Source organism: Lepisma saccharinum, chromosome 27, assembly GCF_977018435.1.
Source record: "Lepisma saccharinum chromosome 27, izLepSacc3.1, whole genome shotgun sequence".
Classification (NCBI taxonomy): domain Eukaryota; kingdom Metazoa; phylum Arthropoda; class Insecta; order Zygentoma; family Lepismatidae; genus Lepisma; species Lepisma saccharinum.
In genome coordinates, this window is record NC_139255.1 from 49,513,331 (window position 1) to 49,530,950 (window position 17,620).

Below are 17,620 nucleotides of genomic sequence, written 5' to 3' on the forward strand. Positions count from 1 at the left end.
AGAAAGAATATATTACAGTACGTAAACAAAGAAATTCGTAGCAGTTTAAGTCAGAATTTGCTAATCATGCTATGCACTCAAACATATGCGATACTTTTTTTTTCTGCTCCAGCTTGACTGCAGCTCCGTTGCACAGTGGACCCTTCTCCTTGTCTCTGCGCATGCGCACTCGTTCAATATCCCTCGACGAGACCGTTTTGTGTGCCACCTACTGGAGGATTGACGAATCTCAGCGTTGAGTTCGGAGACTGACGCCAAGCTGTATCGACAGACGCCAGTACAGCTAAAGAAAGGAATTGAGCTGGTTTCGAAACTAGGAGCGTACAGTGATTCATGGCGGAATCCACGAATGGTGTCAATACAAGTAACACCGTTAGTGGTACAAGTGCAAGCGGAACAAATACATCAGTTTCGAACGTAAACAGTAACTCGGTGATGAATTCGTCAGCCGTAGCCGCAAAGGCAGAAATGGAGGAGATGAAGCCGGGCGAGTATGTTAAAGAATTGCTGCAAGAAAGGCAATCTTTAGAACAAGGAAAATGCCCGAACATAGTTCGCTTGGTTGAACAAGGTAAGTTGTTGCAAAAATTGTAGTTTTTGGTGTTTATTTTTGTGAAAGTGTATTATAAGTACATTTCCCCTATAAGGTTTAGTTTGCAAACGAAATTCGGGATTCAAGTGCCGGTCTACTTTGATTAAGGTTTTCACTACATGAGATTCGGTGTGTGAAGTATTGTTTACAACAACCACGTGTATTTTAATCACCGTTTTCCTCGCCGACTGACCAATTTCAGTATTGCAGTGTCTAACCTTCGGTCTTTCTTATTATACCGCGTTAGAACGTTCTCTTGTGTGGTCAATATTTAATCTACTGTCAGATTTTTGTAATTAGGCTTGTAAAATATTACATAGAATTGAGGTTGGAATTCTTGCTTTTGATGAATCAACATATTGCATTATAAACATCGTTGTTAGGCAAGATGGCTTCTGTGTAAAATGAATTAATTTAGCTGTTAATGCTTGTCCAACGATTGTATAAATTCCCATTCGTTTTCCTCTTAGCGTAGGTGTTAGAACACGTTTTGTTACCGTTTGAGACAAAGAGACTGCGTAGAAATGGCGGCTATCAGACGCAAGCCGAACTTGTCACGTGCGGGGCTAGAAGCCATCGTAGAGATTTGTTTTCTCTGTAAATGAAAATATTACAGTTCGCATAATTTCAGTTACGTCCCATTACTAATAGCCACCGTAACATTAAGGTTGAAGCAGCACTCCTGAACTCGGGTTGCGATCGCTACTCATCTACCGGTATCGCTGAAATGTTTGTTTCAATTAGAAAGTAAGCATGGCATTTTTAAGTGCAAGGTCCTTACATCTTGCATGGTTCTTCTTCGTGTGTAGTTTTAGCCTGTATTTGACGACAGTGTTGACCCTTATTATGGCTATACATTTTAATAAACAATCTGCCTCTGACACGCTAAACATTTTTATCAGCATTAAGCGGTATACTGTTCTGTGGCGTTACATCGACCTTTGCAAATCTAATCAGTGCAAGTCAATGGCGTGAACAGAGTGACTCGCAAAATGTACTGTGCAGTAATTAATGCCAGAAATGTTTGTCTACATTACGTTCAAAACAAGTACTGTTTATATGATCGGTTATGTAGTAATTATTTGTATGAGTTAGCACAGTGCAATTGGTTGGGTCAGCTAGTTGTTCATGCAATATTGTGGACTTATTGTCTATCAGTCTTATGAGCCTTACTCGGTAGAATAGCTTTAACGTTCAAATCCATCCATTGACACAGCATGTGCCTTTTTTGGCAATAGGAGGAAATTTATTTAATTGATTCTCCTTGCACTGTAATTATTTTATACATATTTTTGGAACAAATTTTGTATATGTTGTTGGTCAATTACGCTTTGCAACTTTCTTGTGGATTTATAAGAACACATGGTGTTAACGAAGAGAAATATTCATTATTGCATTGAGATATTTGCTCTGCAAATTGGGAGTAACATTGCATTTTAGTTTTATTGTTGTACTCCTTATTGCTTGGGGAACTTTGAGAAAATACAACTCACTTTACATTACACGATTTTTCTGTCCATGGCTTTCATAGAATGTGATGCATAATAAATGTATGGTTCATAGGATCGATTCATATAATCTTGTGTACGAGTGTTCTTCCTTTTTCTTAACATTCAGTTTAAATTACAGTTTCTTTAAATGAAGTGCATGGATTTCTTTTGACACGTGCGAAATTTGAAATTTGATTTCTGTAGGGAGAGGAAAGAGAGTAGAAGAAATTAATTGACTGCTGTGCTTAAAAACAATATATTCGATGCATGTAGACACCAGTAACTTATTGTCTATTAGTTTGACTCCTTTCTATTTGTTTTGAGGGTGTTTTTTTATAGAATTTTTGCTAATGCAATATTGAGGGGTTGATTAGAGCTAGGGAGACAAATTTATGGTAAATAAAAACTCTGGAGAGCGGTAAATGAAATGTTAGATCAGCGGTGGGGAAAAAAATTGGCACACACTTTTCCATCATGAGAGGAAACAACATACAGAAGAGCTATAAATTGATAAACTACTTAATTTTTATGTACTGTACACATACACAAGTACTTAGCTGTCCAACCAAAAATAAAACATCAACTCAAAATCAGTTCATTTCTATATTGCATATTGGGGGGAAGAAAGGAATGCAGCTTCACAGGGAGCGAAGTTTTTGAACTGAGATTATGTGCATGGGAAATCCCAATTTGCAGCATTTTCCTGATGTGATCGAAGATAAAATGTTCTTCAGCTGCAAGTGGTAGGGAACTTTAGGCAAACGTTTCGTTACAAATCGACAGTTTGCGTGCACAACTTCGATTGCCTGTTTTTGCGTGTTTTCTACTTAATTTGATGATATTTCACGGTTATTTCACGAAAAAGCGTTCATTTCGTGGAAAAGCACACATTTTGCATTACTTCGTGAATAAAACTCGTGCATATTTCATCATTGGGGGTGTAGTTACGTGCAGAATTGCATCTTTTTTTCACATTTTGCGTATCGCGAAAATTCAATGTCCCTAATTATAGCATATTTATTTTATTGAAAAACCTTTATTTGCTGATTAAGACTGTATTTTGTCGTCGTGGTGCCTAAAATTTTTATTATGCAATGTTTATACATGATTACGTGAGTGTGATAAATGCAAGAAAATTATTATTTTCGGTTCTTGACCTAACTCACGAAAAAGACATGTGAAGTTGTGTCAAAAATCTTGAGAAATGGAAAGTTTAGAAAGCTTGGTTTATCAGACAGACTGGTTCCAGATATGCTTCCGACAGCTAATGTCACTCATATCTTTACTTCAGTCCTTGAAGATGAGAGTGACGTTGGCACTCTAAAAGCTATTCGTAACTGACCTATCTGATATAGCTACCAAGAGAGTCTCTTATCATTCAAAGATTGTTTCATTCAAGGCTTTATTCATGTTCAGTTCATGGAAGGGAAATCAGTAAGACAATAATAAATAACTTCACATGCAATGCTGCAAGTTCACCAACATTTGCTACATGATTTTCAAAATATATTTGAATATATTTTGTTTTGCTTTTCCTACAGATGTTTTTAAATGAAATAAGGTAGATCTTGCTTGTGCAAATGGTTTGCTAATCTGTCCCATTTTTTTCTTGTATAATAGTAACAGCAATTCAAATTATTTATGTCCTCTGTTTTTGGCAATGAATTTACAGTGAGTTTTCACACATCCAAGTTCTGCGATATTACTCCTTGTAGTAAATATGCCCTCTTAATTCTGTTTGCTATAAACTTTCGCTGCCATGCACACATTATGTATTTGTAATATGAGTTCCATCCTACAATTGCATTGGTTATGATCTGATCTGCTGTCGTAGGCCCTTTTTTATCAAAACATTATGCATTGTGCCCTGTAGTACCGTATTTTATCAATTTCTTAAATTTCCAAAAAACACACAAAATCTTCCTGATCCAGGTATCTTTAATACGAATTAATTATCTAAAATTTGTTAAATAAAGCAACAACTGTACTATTGTATAGTTTATTCTACTTTTTCAAAACAGGATGTAGTTTTTATTAAATTGATGCATGGGTCACAGAGATTTTGTTGTAATTTTTGTCAAAGTAGCAGTTGTGTAATAATTTTTACAAGTTGTACAGGGGTATGAGGGATGCACGTGCAAGTAAATTTAATTATTTTCTTGTAGTTTACGGTTATTACAAGCATAAGAATACAGTTTTTTGTTGTGACGTTCCAGGAGAACACATGCTCTCTTCATCAGAAATAATTCTGCAATGCATACATAGAAGAAAAGAAAAAAAGTAAATTTCAGTTCAGAGAAACTAATTTGTGCATTTTATAGATGCAGAAATTATTATTTTGTCAGGAATTATGCCATGAAGTTCGCATGTGTACAAGTTAAAGTAAGTGCTGAAAAAACGATGCAATCAAACCAAATGACTGTAACCTATTCAAAATGTTTAAATAGTAACATTGTAATAATGTTGGAGCATAATTACACTGCAAACAGCACCAAACTTCGCTTACCTAACCTATTCATGTAAGCATATTGCTGGCTTAATGCTATGTTGTGGATTTTGAATACACTACAAGATTTGCACATACATTTTATTAATGTTGGTAATTGACAGCCAGGCACGTTGCTTTGGAAAGTGATGCATTCACCTGTAAGGATCGCAACATCAATTCGTCTCTTGACAGTCAGCTTTCAGCCACTGATATAGGGATGGCATGGAAGAAACCTAGTAGCTGGGAACGGATTTATAAATAAATACATATTTATGTATGAAGCTGAAATCAGTTTTATTTTGTATTATATTTGTGCATCGTGGCATGTTAACTTGACAAATTTAGTTTTTATTTTCCATATTTGTACATATATTAGGTTCTGGCCCATATTTTAGTTATTTTTACATATTATTTCCATATTTCATAGCATTTCTGAACGTATAGTTCATATTCGTGCAGTATGGTTCTTCCCTGTGTGACCAAAAGAGTTATGTAAATTTCTTGCGAATAACTGACAAAGTCCAAAGTGACGTTAAAACAAACTAAAGTTTACGACCTTTTTTATACCGTCCAGTTATGTTAATTAAAAGTCTTCTGTCATCCAAACAATAATTTAATTATTTTTATTTACAATTGTTGTCAACAATTGAGAATGAGTGCTCCAGCATTGGCCCCTGGTTGTTACAAACGTTATCTTAGCAACGTTAACTCTATCAGACATTCTGAATTTGAAATACACTCCCGTTACTTTTTGCGACATTGAACGTAGTTTTAGTCAATATGAATCCATCTTAAGAGACAACAGAAGAAAATTCACGTTCGATCACTTACAATTAAATTTTGTTATTTATTGTTTGGAAACAGAAAATGAAAACATTTTGTGTTGTTTTACAATTAATGTAAATGTACTGTATTTTAAGCTTATGTAGTGTCTTATAGTATTAAAAAGGTAAAGTTTTAAAAAATTTAACAATATTTAACTCCATATTTTGGTGAAAATATGTATTTACATATTTAACACATTTGTACGACATATAAATCCATTCCCTGGTTATAAGATACTCTGTTCAGTATGTCCTCTTGTACGCATCATCATCCTTCACCATTTCCTGCCTCTGGCTGGGTGGGCATAGAAGTCAAGCCTCTCCATTTTTTCCTGGTCTCTTTCCAGGGTGATCCTCTTGTAGGCATATAGAATTCATTTCAATTAAAAAAGCATTTGAAACTTTGTTGTTTACAAAATTTCAAAAGTTGCTTTATTTTACCTGCTGTGTCGAATTCTCAACTCTCCATCCAGTGTTCAAATCCTGGCATGGCCATCGGTTCAATCGTAATTTATGTTCATTGTTTTGATTAACATAAGGAGGTGACATAACATAAGAAACTCTGAAAGGAGTGCATTTGAACATAATCCGTCAAAATTCTGTAACAGATTCGATACAGTATATCTGAAATATTCAATGAACACAGGTCAATTAATAATGCATACAGTGCTTATTACTATTACACTTTTATTTCTGTACAATTGAAGAAAAAGCAAGTTTTCAGTTACCGATCATTCATCAGACTAAATTATTTCTTACGCATTGTTAACCTGTGTAGAAAAACATTGTAAAATAATTTAACCTCATGGAAACTTCATGAGTGTTATTTGCACTGAAATAAAAGTGTTAAATTTAAGAAATAATGATATTAATATTTTGATAGGTTTATGGAATTTATATCCCACTTATTTCCTTAGAAAGCATTAATTAGGGAGTGATCTCGAGAGCGGTAGCTTAAATTTGTAAGGAATTCAAACTTACATGGTAATTACTTAATATATCAGTATGATAGTGGCTGTAGGTAATATTTTTATCTATGTAGGTGGAACATGGACTGCAGTACTGTAAGACATTTCTGCAGAATAGTGCATGGCGTTTGTTCGAATGGATGAAAATAGCCCTCTTCAACATTGGAAAGTGATTAACTTTTATTGATCGCAATTAAGGTGACGACATGAAATGAGGGGATTCATATTGCAGATTGAGTCCCAACCTAGTAATTTAATTATTATTATTTTTTTTTTAGTCTTTTAGAGTTGTCTGTTGCTTTTGTTGGCAATCCAATTGTTAGTGTGTGAACATTGACAAGGAACTGTAATTTCATATTCTAAAGGAAACTTTTCGGTGTTAATTGTTATGAACAGGAAGCGTGCCAAATTTTTAAGTTTCAATAGTATGTCTATGTATGAACCATTCAAAACTTAACTTGCAGACTGGCTTTTCTAGTTTCTTGGTGGCAATATTGTTGCCAAGGGGTCCCAGGTTCAATACCTGGCAGAAATGCGTAGTGGTTGGGTTCCTACTTTAAACTGAAGGTCGAGTCTCGGCTATCTGTGCATAAAATGAGCTTAAAACCTCGTAACTTGCAACCACAGCTGTTCATTGTGGAAATGGAGCTTGTATCTAGCCTCTGGAAAGGAGGACCTTAAAAGTGTCTCATAGCTTCTGGTTCAACAGATACTTAGTAGTAAGGCCACTCATGTTATGCTTTAAAAACACTATATTTTTATCACAAGTGTGTTTGTAGACAAGTGCTATAATTTCATACACATGGCACTATGCAAGTTTTGGACTAATACGCAAATCTCCAACACAAGCACACTTCTTCAATTGGCTATGCTGAATTGAATACTATTAAATCTTTTGGTAATAATATTAGACATTAGAGTCCCAAGTGCAAAATACTTGAAATACAGACTTCAAGATAACTAACCCCATAGTTCTAAATTAGTGAATGCTAATGTTAATTGTTTAGTTTTACAGGTTTCGCTGATCAATATTCGTGCCAATGTCAGTTGGATTTGATTGACCGAAGTCAGCAAATACTTTTCTGGCACTTTGGTCCTCAAAAATGGTGTGTCTGGGTCTAATTATCATGGAAATTATGCAAAATTTCAAGTTTTCATTGATTTTCTATCAATGTTATCTCTAAAATTTGTATTTTGTGATTACATAACGGGTATTTTTATGTTCTGATACAAGCTTCAAATGTTTTAAAACAAATCTGTAATTTGATATTTTTAATTGAAGCGGAATGCTCATTGATATTTTCAACTACTTTCGGTATCAGTGGTAATCTGCAAGAGTATGGTCGATATGGATATCTGATCAGCCGTAGTAATTTTCATAAGTGCAAGGAATTGGCACAATTATACCAGTTTATTTAAAGATTAAACTTCATAGCAAATAGTGATAACCTTTAACCAATGGAGGAGCTAATCATAATTTCTTTTGGGGGGGGGGCAAAATTAATACAAAAGGACCAGTTTAAATAGTAAATTTTTTTGTCCTTTTTACACATATGAATTTGTCATGGTTTTTTGTATTTACTAATTGGTTTCCTAGAGGCAGAGAGAGTATTTTTGTCTGCTAACGGTCTTATTAACTCCTTTTTGGCCAACTTCCTGGCAGACCATATTAATTTCCACATTTCATTGCATCCTTTTATCATAGCCTCTTTCTTTGCATGGATTCTTATAATGTGTAAAGAGGGTTCCCACAAAGTTAATCAATTTGTGGGTCACCTGACCATGTTAGGCCAAGTTTTTGTGTGTCGGAGAACCTAAATTTTTTGTTGCATAACTGCCACAAAGTTACATTCATGCCAGACTTTTATTGGGATTTGAACCCAGAATCCTCCCATCAACACAATGCCAACCACAGTATTATGTAACGTACCTGATATGTTCAAGATTGTGGTAAAGACTTCAACAGGTGGAAACTTGTATAACTCATTTGCCTTCCTAATATGTATTTATTTATTGAGAAAATTTTAGATACAGAACAAATAACCATTTTACGCTGAAATTGTGAACAATGGAAATGACAACTTCCTTTTTTAAATTTTTGTTGTGTGTTCTGCGCATAGGCAATTCCCGAAGGAGTGTTTTGCAGTAAAATTTTTGATTGACAGTTTTGTGTAGTTAATTGAGATCATTCAACAAACTATGTGCAGTTTTTGTGTTATTCCAGGGGGAATTGGATTTTTTTTGTTATACAGTAAAGGGTTTTAACTATTGACATAAATTAACCAATCTGTAATATTTCGCTCTTAGATTCTGTGTCTCACATCTTTTAATACAGTGTGTTCTGCGTAGAACTGTTAGCGAAAAATGCAGGCTCGACCAGGACTCAAACCTGGGTCTCTGGCATTCCGTGCCATTGCTCTATCATTTTTCGCTAACAGTTCTACATAGTACCTCCTGTGTGTGCATGATTTAATGAAGTGTGTACTGTAATTTTTAAGAGAAAAGGAGCATGTTCCGAGGAAACAATTTCCTGTATCAACATTTAATGCCTCCCGATGATATTATGATTAACGCTGTTGACATGTAATCGAGAGGTCTTGGGTTTTTTCCCAATGCAGGCAGGCACTGTGTTTTGGATCCTTCTTAGAACCATAGGTCTAGTCCCGATTAGGCTACCTGAGCATACAGTGGAGTTAAACAATTGTCCGTATCAACATTTAGGTCTGAAATAATATGGAAATATTAGTGCTCAAATAGCTTTACTGTTGAGTTTTATGCCGTGTCTTTCCTGATACTTGCTAGTTTTGACTTTTGTATCCACTTATGTCAGTATTGTACATTTATTTTAAGTTGACTGCAAACTTATCGTTTGGGTACAAAATTGATTGATGATTGACCGAAAGGCTCAAACCAAATGGTGGTTGGTTTTGTTCCTTCATTATGTAATTCCACTGTGTATTTTTCTAAGCAGAGATGGCACAGAATATCCAAAAATACAAATAACCCCCTTGACAATAGGAGCCAGTCTGGTCCTGAGTGGTCTTGTTTGATTCTTGGTGAAACTCTAGGTCCAGTACCAATTATCATATCAGAGTATAAAGTGGCTTCAACATATTGTTTTGATACAGAGATCTTTCAGATGGTGTCTCATGTATTGGGTCAGTGGCAGATTTTATGTAATATCTATTTTTTTGTTGCTGTGTTTGACTAGTTGCAATAATGAGGATTAGTTAAAATTGATGGACACACAGGGAGATGCCGAGGCCTGGAATCGAACTTGGTGTGCTGATATTTTGAGTTGACTGCTTTGCATGCTTGACACCTGGGATGGTATCCTATGTTGTAGTTTTTATCGAGTCAACATCTGTGTGTATGTCACTTTCTTTGTTACCTTGGATGAAATGTTTTTGTGAAACCATGTTTTCCTAAAAATACTCTTTTCATGTAGATTGGTTCTGTGGTAATGTGAATTTACCCTTATATTCCCCATAACATAACATAACAGATGGAGAATTCTGGATAAACCCCTGTTATGCCATTTATGCAATAAATATATACCGTGCGTCCATTTCGATCTGCAGCCGAGAGATCGGGAGAAGCGTGGCGGGCGGCGCTGGCGGAGATGCCGACATTTGCGGCCTGTAATGCTCGCTTATTTTTACGGACATATCCAGACATTTATATAAATATTGCAAAACGAGCACTAACCTGGGTTATAATTCATCATCTGTAATTCATCCAAGTTCTGCAATTACATACACAAAAAAATACGCTTTAGAATTGACGATAAGAGTCACAGATAATAAAACATTTTAATCATAGTTTTGACCAGCAACGTCCTGCTTAAGTTTATATCCTTGAAAGAGTTTCGTGTCGATGGGGATCGTTTGGAGGTTTCGAATGTGAAACACTGTATCAAGATTACGCTGCCGATGAAACCATTAAAAGTGAATGGTTTTCGTGAGCTTCCTCGATGAACTCGATGAAATTGGGGCAGCGTTAGAAAGTTATCCAAACAAACCTCTACGGCGTGTTTCACAGGAGATGGGCGTGTCAAAATCATCAGCACATACAGCCACTAAGCTACTAAAATTAAAACCATACTCTTATAACACAGGTTAGTGCTCGTTTTGCAATATTTATATAAATGTCTGCATATGTCCATAAAAATAAGCGGGCATTTCAGGCCGCAAATGTCGGCATCTCCGCCAGCGCCGCCCGCCACGCTTCTCCCGATCTCTCGGCTGCAGATCGAAATGGACGCACGGTATATTGTCAATTATTCCTTGTCTTCTGTCACTTACCTCTCTTCCTGGGCGGGTATAGTGGAAGCATGGTTGCCATGTAATCATCGTGGGGTGTCTGAATTGATTCATGGTGTTCAGTTCTGACCTGAACGTGCACTGGAAATGTTTCTTTTTTATTTCCAGGAAAAGCAAGAGTTCTGTCACGGTAGTGTATTTGGCTTTTGCGGCAATCTGTTATATAAATTCAGTGAGAAGATGGTATTATGTACTAAAGCATGTACAACAATCTGTTTCCAAGACATCTGAAACTCTAAGCATTTCATTGTTTCTTGGTTCAGAAACCAATGCATGTTACAAAATGTCTCCTACTCTAGAAATCCTGGAAATTTACCTTTTATGAATATGTTTGGGACATTTATTGGGTTTCTGGAAAAATCAACAATTTATGTAGTGCATTAGAAGCAGGTTTTTAAACAAAGAAAAGCAGGACAAGCAAGGAATTTTCAATTCTAGTGGACAAACTAGGTTTCAGTTTGATATACTGCGTGCTACTAATAGTTAAAAGTAGGAATTGTATATCAAATTCTCTAGGAAAAGGGGCATGTTTTGAACTATTTTCATGTAGAAATCGTACAGCAAGTTACTATTGAAATTTACCACTTTCTTGGGTGTTGTGTTTGGTAGATGTTATGAGCAATACAGTGTTACTAAATTGTTATTTTTTCCCAAAAGGAATTATTTTTCAACCATTAGTCAATACATAAATGCTCATCCCAGGGGAGGGGGACAGTCACAGAAACTTTTATTATAATTATTACATATTACTTTACTAGTTAAGTTTTTTGAAAAATTACATACATTTGTAATTTCCATATTCTGTATATCTATATGCAATTTGCATAACTGCATACTTAACAATTAATTCATGTAGAATTCTAAGCTTAAATGTAGCCCTATTTCAAATAATAATAATAGTTGCTGTAACTATAAAATATATCTACAATTCCACCATTCGAATTACATGCGGGCGCCCATGTCCCTGATGCGCCTATCCAACGGTCAATTTCTGATCAGTTTTATTTTCTCATTATTACTTTTAACTTGTGAAGTGAATATTCTAAAACGCATGGTTAAGTGAGATTCTACGTAAATGTGGTGTTTAGCTAAAAAAAAAGAAAAAAAAATAGTGACTTTCTCACACACACTGGTCTGAAGAGTCTCGGAAAGGCGGGAATTTTTTTGTTTTCAAAACTACACACATTGTCAGTATTTTATGTAAAAGTAGTCTCGAGTGGTTTTTTTTTTTCAGTCATTGTTCAGTGAAAATATGAGCTTTTCTGCAATGTTTTCCCCCTCAATCATCACATTTTGTGTCTTCATTTTTCAGCAACGATGGGACCTTTTTCTGCCATTGTTGCACTAGTTTTGGACCTGTTTCGAGCCATGTTCATTCATTATTCAGTGAAAGTCTAAGCTTTAAACAACACTGATTGCGGGAAATGATTTTAAGGGTTTTGAAAATGTTTTCAAAAAGGTGCTGAGAAAATGCCTTTATTCAATGCTCTCTCTTTTTCTGCGCCGTCTGTGTATAATGCGCGCGGACCGCAGAGAGAACTGTGGTTGCGCGCGGACCGCGTAGAGAACCGAGTTTCTGCTGAATAGGTTTTGTTGAAGTTTGTGTTTTCTCTCGCGGGTTTTTCTACATTATCTTGCGAACTATTGGGGCTGCAATGATTATATTATACCATTTTGTAGTTCTCGTTCTGCTCTACAATATGAGACTATAGGATTTTATGTAGATGCTCAGGAACAGTGGAAAACGTTTATTTTTCTGTCCAATTTTTTAACAAAACATGAAAGGAAAGGAAGCAAGAAGGTGCTGAAGCATTAAAGAGGGGTATATAAAGGGGATATATGTGCTAATCTCACGAAAAGGTACAACAACGTGTGTTCAATTTACTTGATTTCATGTCCTAAAATACATATCTCAAACGATCGGCATGAAAACCAATATTTTTGGAAAGGAGCTGCACCTTAAAATCCTTTCCCTACTGATAACACAGTTTAGTACTAGTTATGCAATATAAATATAATTGTCTGCATGCTAAAGATTGCGTAAAAATAAGCGGGACTTTAGAGATGGATAATGCTGGCATCTGCGTCATGCCTCGCCGTCTGCGGTCAAGCGCTACCTCGGCCCTAAACCAAACTGTACTGTAAGTTGTCCGTGGCATAATTGATTTTTCCTCATTTATTTGTGTATTGATTGTTTTCCTAGAGGCAGAGAGAATGTGGTTGTTGGAATAATGAGTTGATGGGGGGACGAGTTGATGAGGCTTTGCAACCGCGGTCACTGTTTGTAGCTACATACTGTCAGCTGGCGGCTTTGATTTTTCCATTACAGTTAAATATTCACTTTGTGGTACCTGCAAAAAGTTAATTCGAAATGAGTAAATTGCAACCTCTGTGGGAGGGGTTAATGTTTTTGCTATATTGGAATTTTTAACAGGTGAATTACGCAGTTTATTTCTGTGCTGTGGAGCCTGCCTGATTACGAGTGGGAGGTAGTGGACAAAGGAAGTGTCCATCATTGATTTTTTTTATCACTAAAATTGAAAAATGTATTTTGTCACTGAATCACCGCTTCCTTTGTTGATTACATAAGTTGTTAATTATTAGAGGAGAATGTCTAAATATGGAAGGAAGAGTCCATTTATTGGGAGGTAGGTTAGGTATGAAACTAACGCATGGTATAAGCGAGAAGCACCGACTCAGTTTCATGGCATATATACAGCAGTGTTGCCACTAGTAAATCTCCAACGCACGTATATTGTAATAATTACAAACGTAGCGTTCCATCATGAACGCGGGGATCTTAAATAGGGATGCAACTTGCCCCTCCCGATTAGTACTATTGATGGTAGAGCCCTGAACGGGCCAGGTACAAATATCTAACTTAACATTAATATAGACTCTTGATTAGGTTTTCTACTGAACTGAGCAATGCGAATGGCAGATAAGGGTGTAGGATAGCTTACCCTGATCGGTTTAGGAAACAGACCAATAGCTCCTGCTCTCATGCCCACCTATTTAAGCCTTTGCTTGGCCTCCCGTCTCCTCAAGCCAAAGGCCAGTGTTCTTACCATTTCCTGTAAAAGGCTTATCTACACATTTCTGAGCAGGAGCTGGCAAGGTCTGCCAGGGTCAATATTTCTGAAGCCGAGCGGATATGCTACGCAAAAGTTACATCATTAGTTGGATGAATGGCTTTGTTAGACCATATTTGAAAGAAAGAAAAAAAACTCGTCTGAATTAGTTTTTTTCCACCCCTGGTTTTGTAATACTGATATTTGCAAATTTTGGTGAACCAGTTGCGAAAATGGAAAGTGCTACAATCTCACACCTCCAACGAGCAGTGTACCATAGTGGTCGTTTGCTGAAGTGTCCGTACATGCTTTGGCAAGCGCGCTCGTGTAGGTCATAAAATGTTTAGCGCGTACATTTATATGGCACCGTTTATATCGCCAGTAAAGGGCAGTCGAGCGTCTCATGTTAATATAAATGCTTGAAAACGGTTGCGTTGTATCTTGCTTGTTCCTCAATGTTTAGCTCAGTGGCGCGTTAATTGAGGGCTGGCTGTCTCGAGCCCCGTTAAATTTTCCTTCACCCTGTGAGTTTTGTGTTATCGCTGGTTGATTTACAACTTATCTTTTGTAAATGACGAAGCAGTCACTTTGCCTTGACCAATCGCGATGACAGGATTCGATCTTGTGACCGTGACTCGATCCTGATACCTTCTGTGGAGAGGTCGGAATCCAACCACTTAGTTGGCCGTGTCTGTAATTAAGTCTTATTGACTGTGCCGATTTTTCTTACCTCACACTTTAATCTTCCCAACTGTTTATCAATCATGTTTTAAGGGGGAGAGGGACAATTTCCTTTACGTCCTTCTCTCTCAGGCAGCTGGGGAGCATTGTTGCCAACCTAGCTCTTTTGGAGCCAGATCTGGCTCTTTCGTGCACTCGTTTGGCTGTGAACTGTGGCACCTGCCCCACTATGATGGCATCACTGGCTCGGTCTTACATAGACAACTTCTGTCATAAGTATACATTTTGTACGTGACGTGATATTCTTATATTGGCTGCGCCGCACCATCCCCTCTTAATCCCCAGCTACTTTTCTGTATAGCGCCTTGGCTGACGTGAAGAGGACGTAATATTATTATCCGGGAATACTTTATTTTCGATTTCATACGACAGTCTGTGGATTATTGAAATGGGTGGTGCCGCCGGATCTAGACGGTGAAAACTAAGAAAAAAATGCCGTCACTTTAAAGCTAACGGTAATAACAGCGCACCCTCACCCACACCCCCACTCATTTCAGACCTACAATTACCCCAGGAGTCACTATATCCAGTTTCGTAAATCTAGCTCCTTGAAAGTTTTACTCAGTTTACGGAGAAATTTAGCTCTTTTATGTGCATCAGGTTTGGCAACACTGCCAGGATGGCCGTAGGAGGCAAGGAGAAATACATTGCTTTCATGGAAGTATTATTTTATATGTTCTCTTGGGAATATCAAATTTCCGATGGCATGGAAAAATATATCGACGGGAAAAGGATAGACTGAAGTAGTAATTGACAGACGGAAATATCGAAACTTGATTAGCCGTAACTTTAAGTTGACGTCGATTCCCCATAAGGAATACATGCGTTTCTGAAAATCTTATTCATTATATTTTTCAAACATCGTATCTAGCTTAATAATGAACTTTAAAAAACACATGCCCCACTATTTTGCCATCACTAGTCCTGGCCCACATAACACCAACTTTTGCCATGAGTATACATTTTGCACGTGACGTGATATTGTTATATTGGCTGCGTCACCCCACCCCCTCTTACTTCTCCAGCTATTTTTATATAGCACCGTGGCTGAGGTGAAGATGACAATATTATTATCCGGTAATCTCTTATTTTCGATTTCATACGACCATCAGTGGATTATTGAGATGGGTGATGCCGTCTGATGTAGACGTTGAAAACTAAGAATAGATTGTCATCGCTTTTAAGCTACCGGTAAAAGCAGCGCCCACCACAACTAAAATTAACATGGGAAGCCCTTTATTCAGTCTTCCTAACTCTAAAAACTTGAAGTCAACTTTAGCTCTTTTATGCGAATCAGGTTTGGTAACGCTCCCAGAATGGCCGTAGCAGGCGAAGAGAAATGCATTACGCTTAGGGGGGAATTATTTTATTCGTTTTCTTGAGAATATCACACTCCCGATGGCGGACAGTCTCCATTGAAGATGATATTTGCGCTAGAAATAGTCGAAACTCCCATTTGTTTAGTCGTAACTTGAATTTGAAGTTGTTTCTCCATAAGGAATACATGGGATTCTGAAAATGTATTTTTCAAACACTGTATCTAGCTTAATAATCAACTTTTAAAACCACTTCTACTTGCAACATGGGGAGAAATTCATACTCTCAAATTATGCGTGGATTTTCTTTAGTAGCTGTGCTCATTCCTACGATACTGAAATAAACGCATGCCTGGTGCGAAATTGTCACACCTCACCTTAAGATATTTTTTTAGCTTTTTGATAACATAGCGGACCTCTTCTATTGACTCTGAGGCAGTTTTTGGTCTATCCTTACCGTTTTAATGTGTTTTGTAGGATCCTGTCTAGGTCCTTTTACAACTTGCACGTTTATCCTTTGTTGAGACTTTTGATGCTCCTCTTCTTAACTCTGAGAAGGATTTCAGACTAGGATATTTCCCCTTTATACGTTGAAGGCTGCAGAATGTCCAAATGTGTCAATGCACTCAAGAATTTTAATTAATTAATTCATTCCAAAGTCTGAAAGATTACTTCGGCTTAGAATTCCTTCTAAAGCATTTCTTGTAGCTTCTTTTAGGTGTCTAAATTTCTGTGATGAAAAATTCTCTTACGTACACACTGTCCCCGATATCTCTGGAGGAGGCGAACGAAAAAGACTGCGCAAGTAATGACGCGAGACGGCTCCACCAATGAACAAATGAGAGGAACGGGATTGCGAGGAGCGGGGAAAAGAGACTGCAGTTATTGACTTCCCAGCAACATGTACTGCTTCGCTCTCCCCACACGATCCCCCTTCTCAGCCGCTATGCGCAGCCTTGGTCCACAGATTCAGGGAATAGAGTGTAGGGCAATGCTCGAAAACTCTTCCTCAGAGCTAGGCGCCAGCTCTGAAAATCAGTCGCCAGGAAACCACCTTCTAGCTATTTGTGCATACTACAGAGCATTCCCTGACAGTCGTTACGAGACTCGGTGGCAAGCGGCCGGGCATCAGCGCTTGTCTTTCCCGGTGAACGGGTCCGCAACAGTCGCTAGAGTCTGCTATTAAAATTACAGTTTTCATATTGTGTACTAACCTTGACTACAGAAGGGGTTGAAAATGATGTCCCTCTGATGCAACACATTCCTGGCATCTCCCAGGAAATTGGCATTTACACGTGCAAGTTCGTCTACTGTAATTCTTCAGATTTCTCGTACAATACTCTTTTAACACACGGATGGTGTGTGGATTGTCTTTGTATACTTCATTTTTTCTTTTCACTTTTATTCAGAACTGACCCTGTTACTCTAAACTTTAACTAAGGTTTAATAGTGGTCCTATGTGGAACGGGAACACCAGGAAATTTCGTTGCAAAACGTCTTCGCACTTCTCCACAATTCCTCTTTCTAAAGTAATACTCAACAAGATAAATCCTTTGTTGTAATGTAAACTTTTGTGGTGCCATATTAAGCCACAATCTTCAACACACGGACACGACACAACACAACTTCCGAGGGAGGATTATACTGTCGTCAGTCTGCAACGTCAACAGAAAATGAAAGAGAGCGAAGGCAGGGAAAGCGAAAAACACAAGACTATAGCGTGCGACTGTCGCGGACCCGTTCACCGGGAAAGACAAGCGCTGACGCCGGACCGCTTGCCGCCGAATCTCGTCAGTGAATGAATGCTC

General features: G+C 37.4%; 1 protein-coding gene across 3 annotated transcripts in view; it reads left to right on the top strand.

The window, feature by feature from the left end:
- The first annotated feature begins 227 nt into the window (after positions 1-227).
- LOC145980277 (KH domain-containing, RNA-binding, signal transduction-associated protein 2-like) overlaps positions 228-17,620 on the top strand; it is a 161,796-nt gene continuing 144,403 nt past the window's right edge. For all 3 annotated transcript variants that reach the window (XR_014440836.1, XM_083113289.1, XM_083113288.1), the window contains exon 1: positions 228-571. Coding sequence is in view for 2 of the 3 variants with exons in the window: in XM_083113289.1 (XP_082969415.1) it covers positions 334-571 (238 nt within the window). In the remaining variant the exon portion in view is untranslated. The remainder of the gene's footprint in view (positions 572-17,620) is intronic.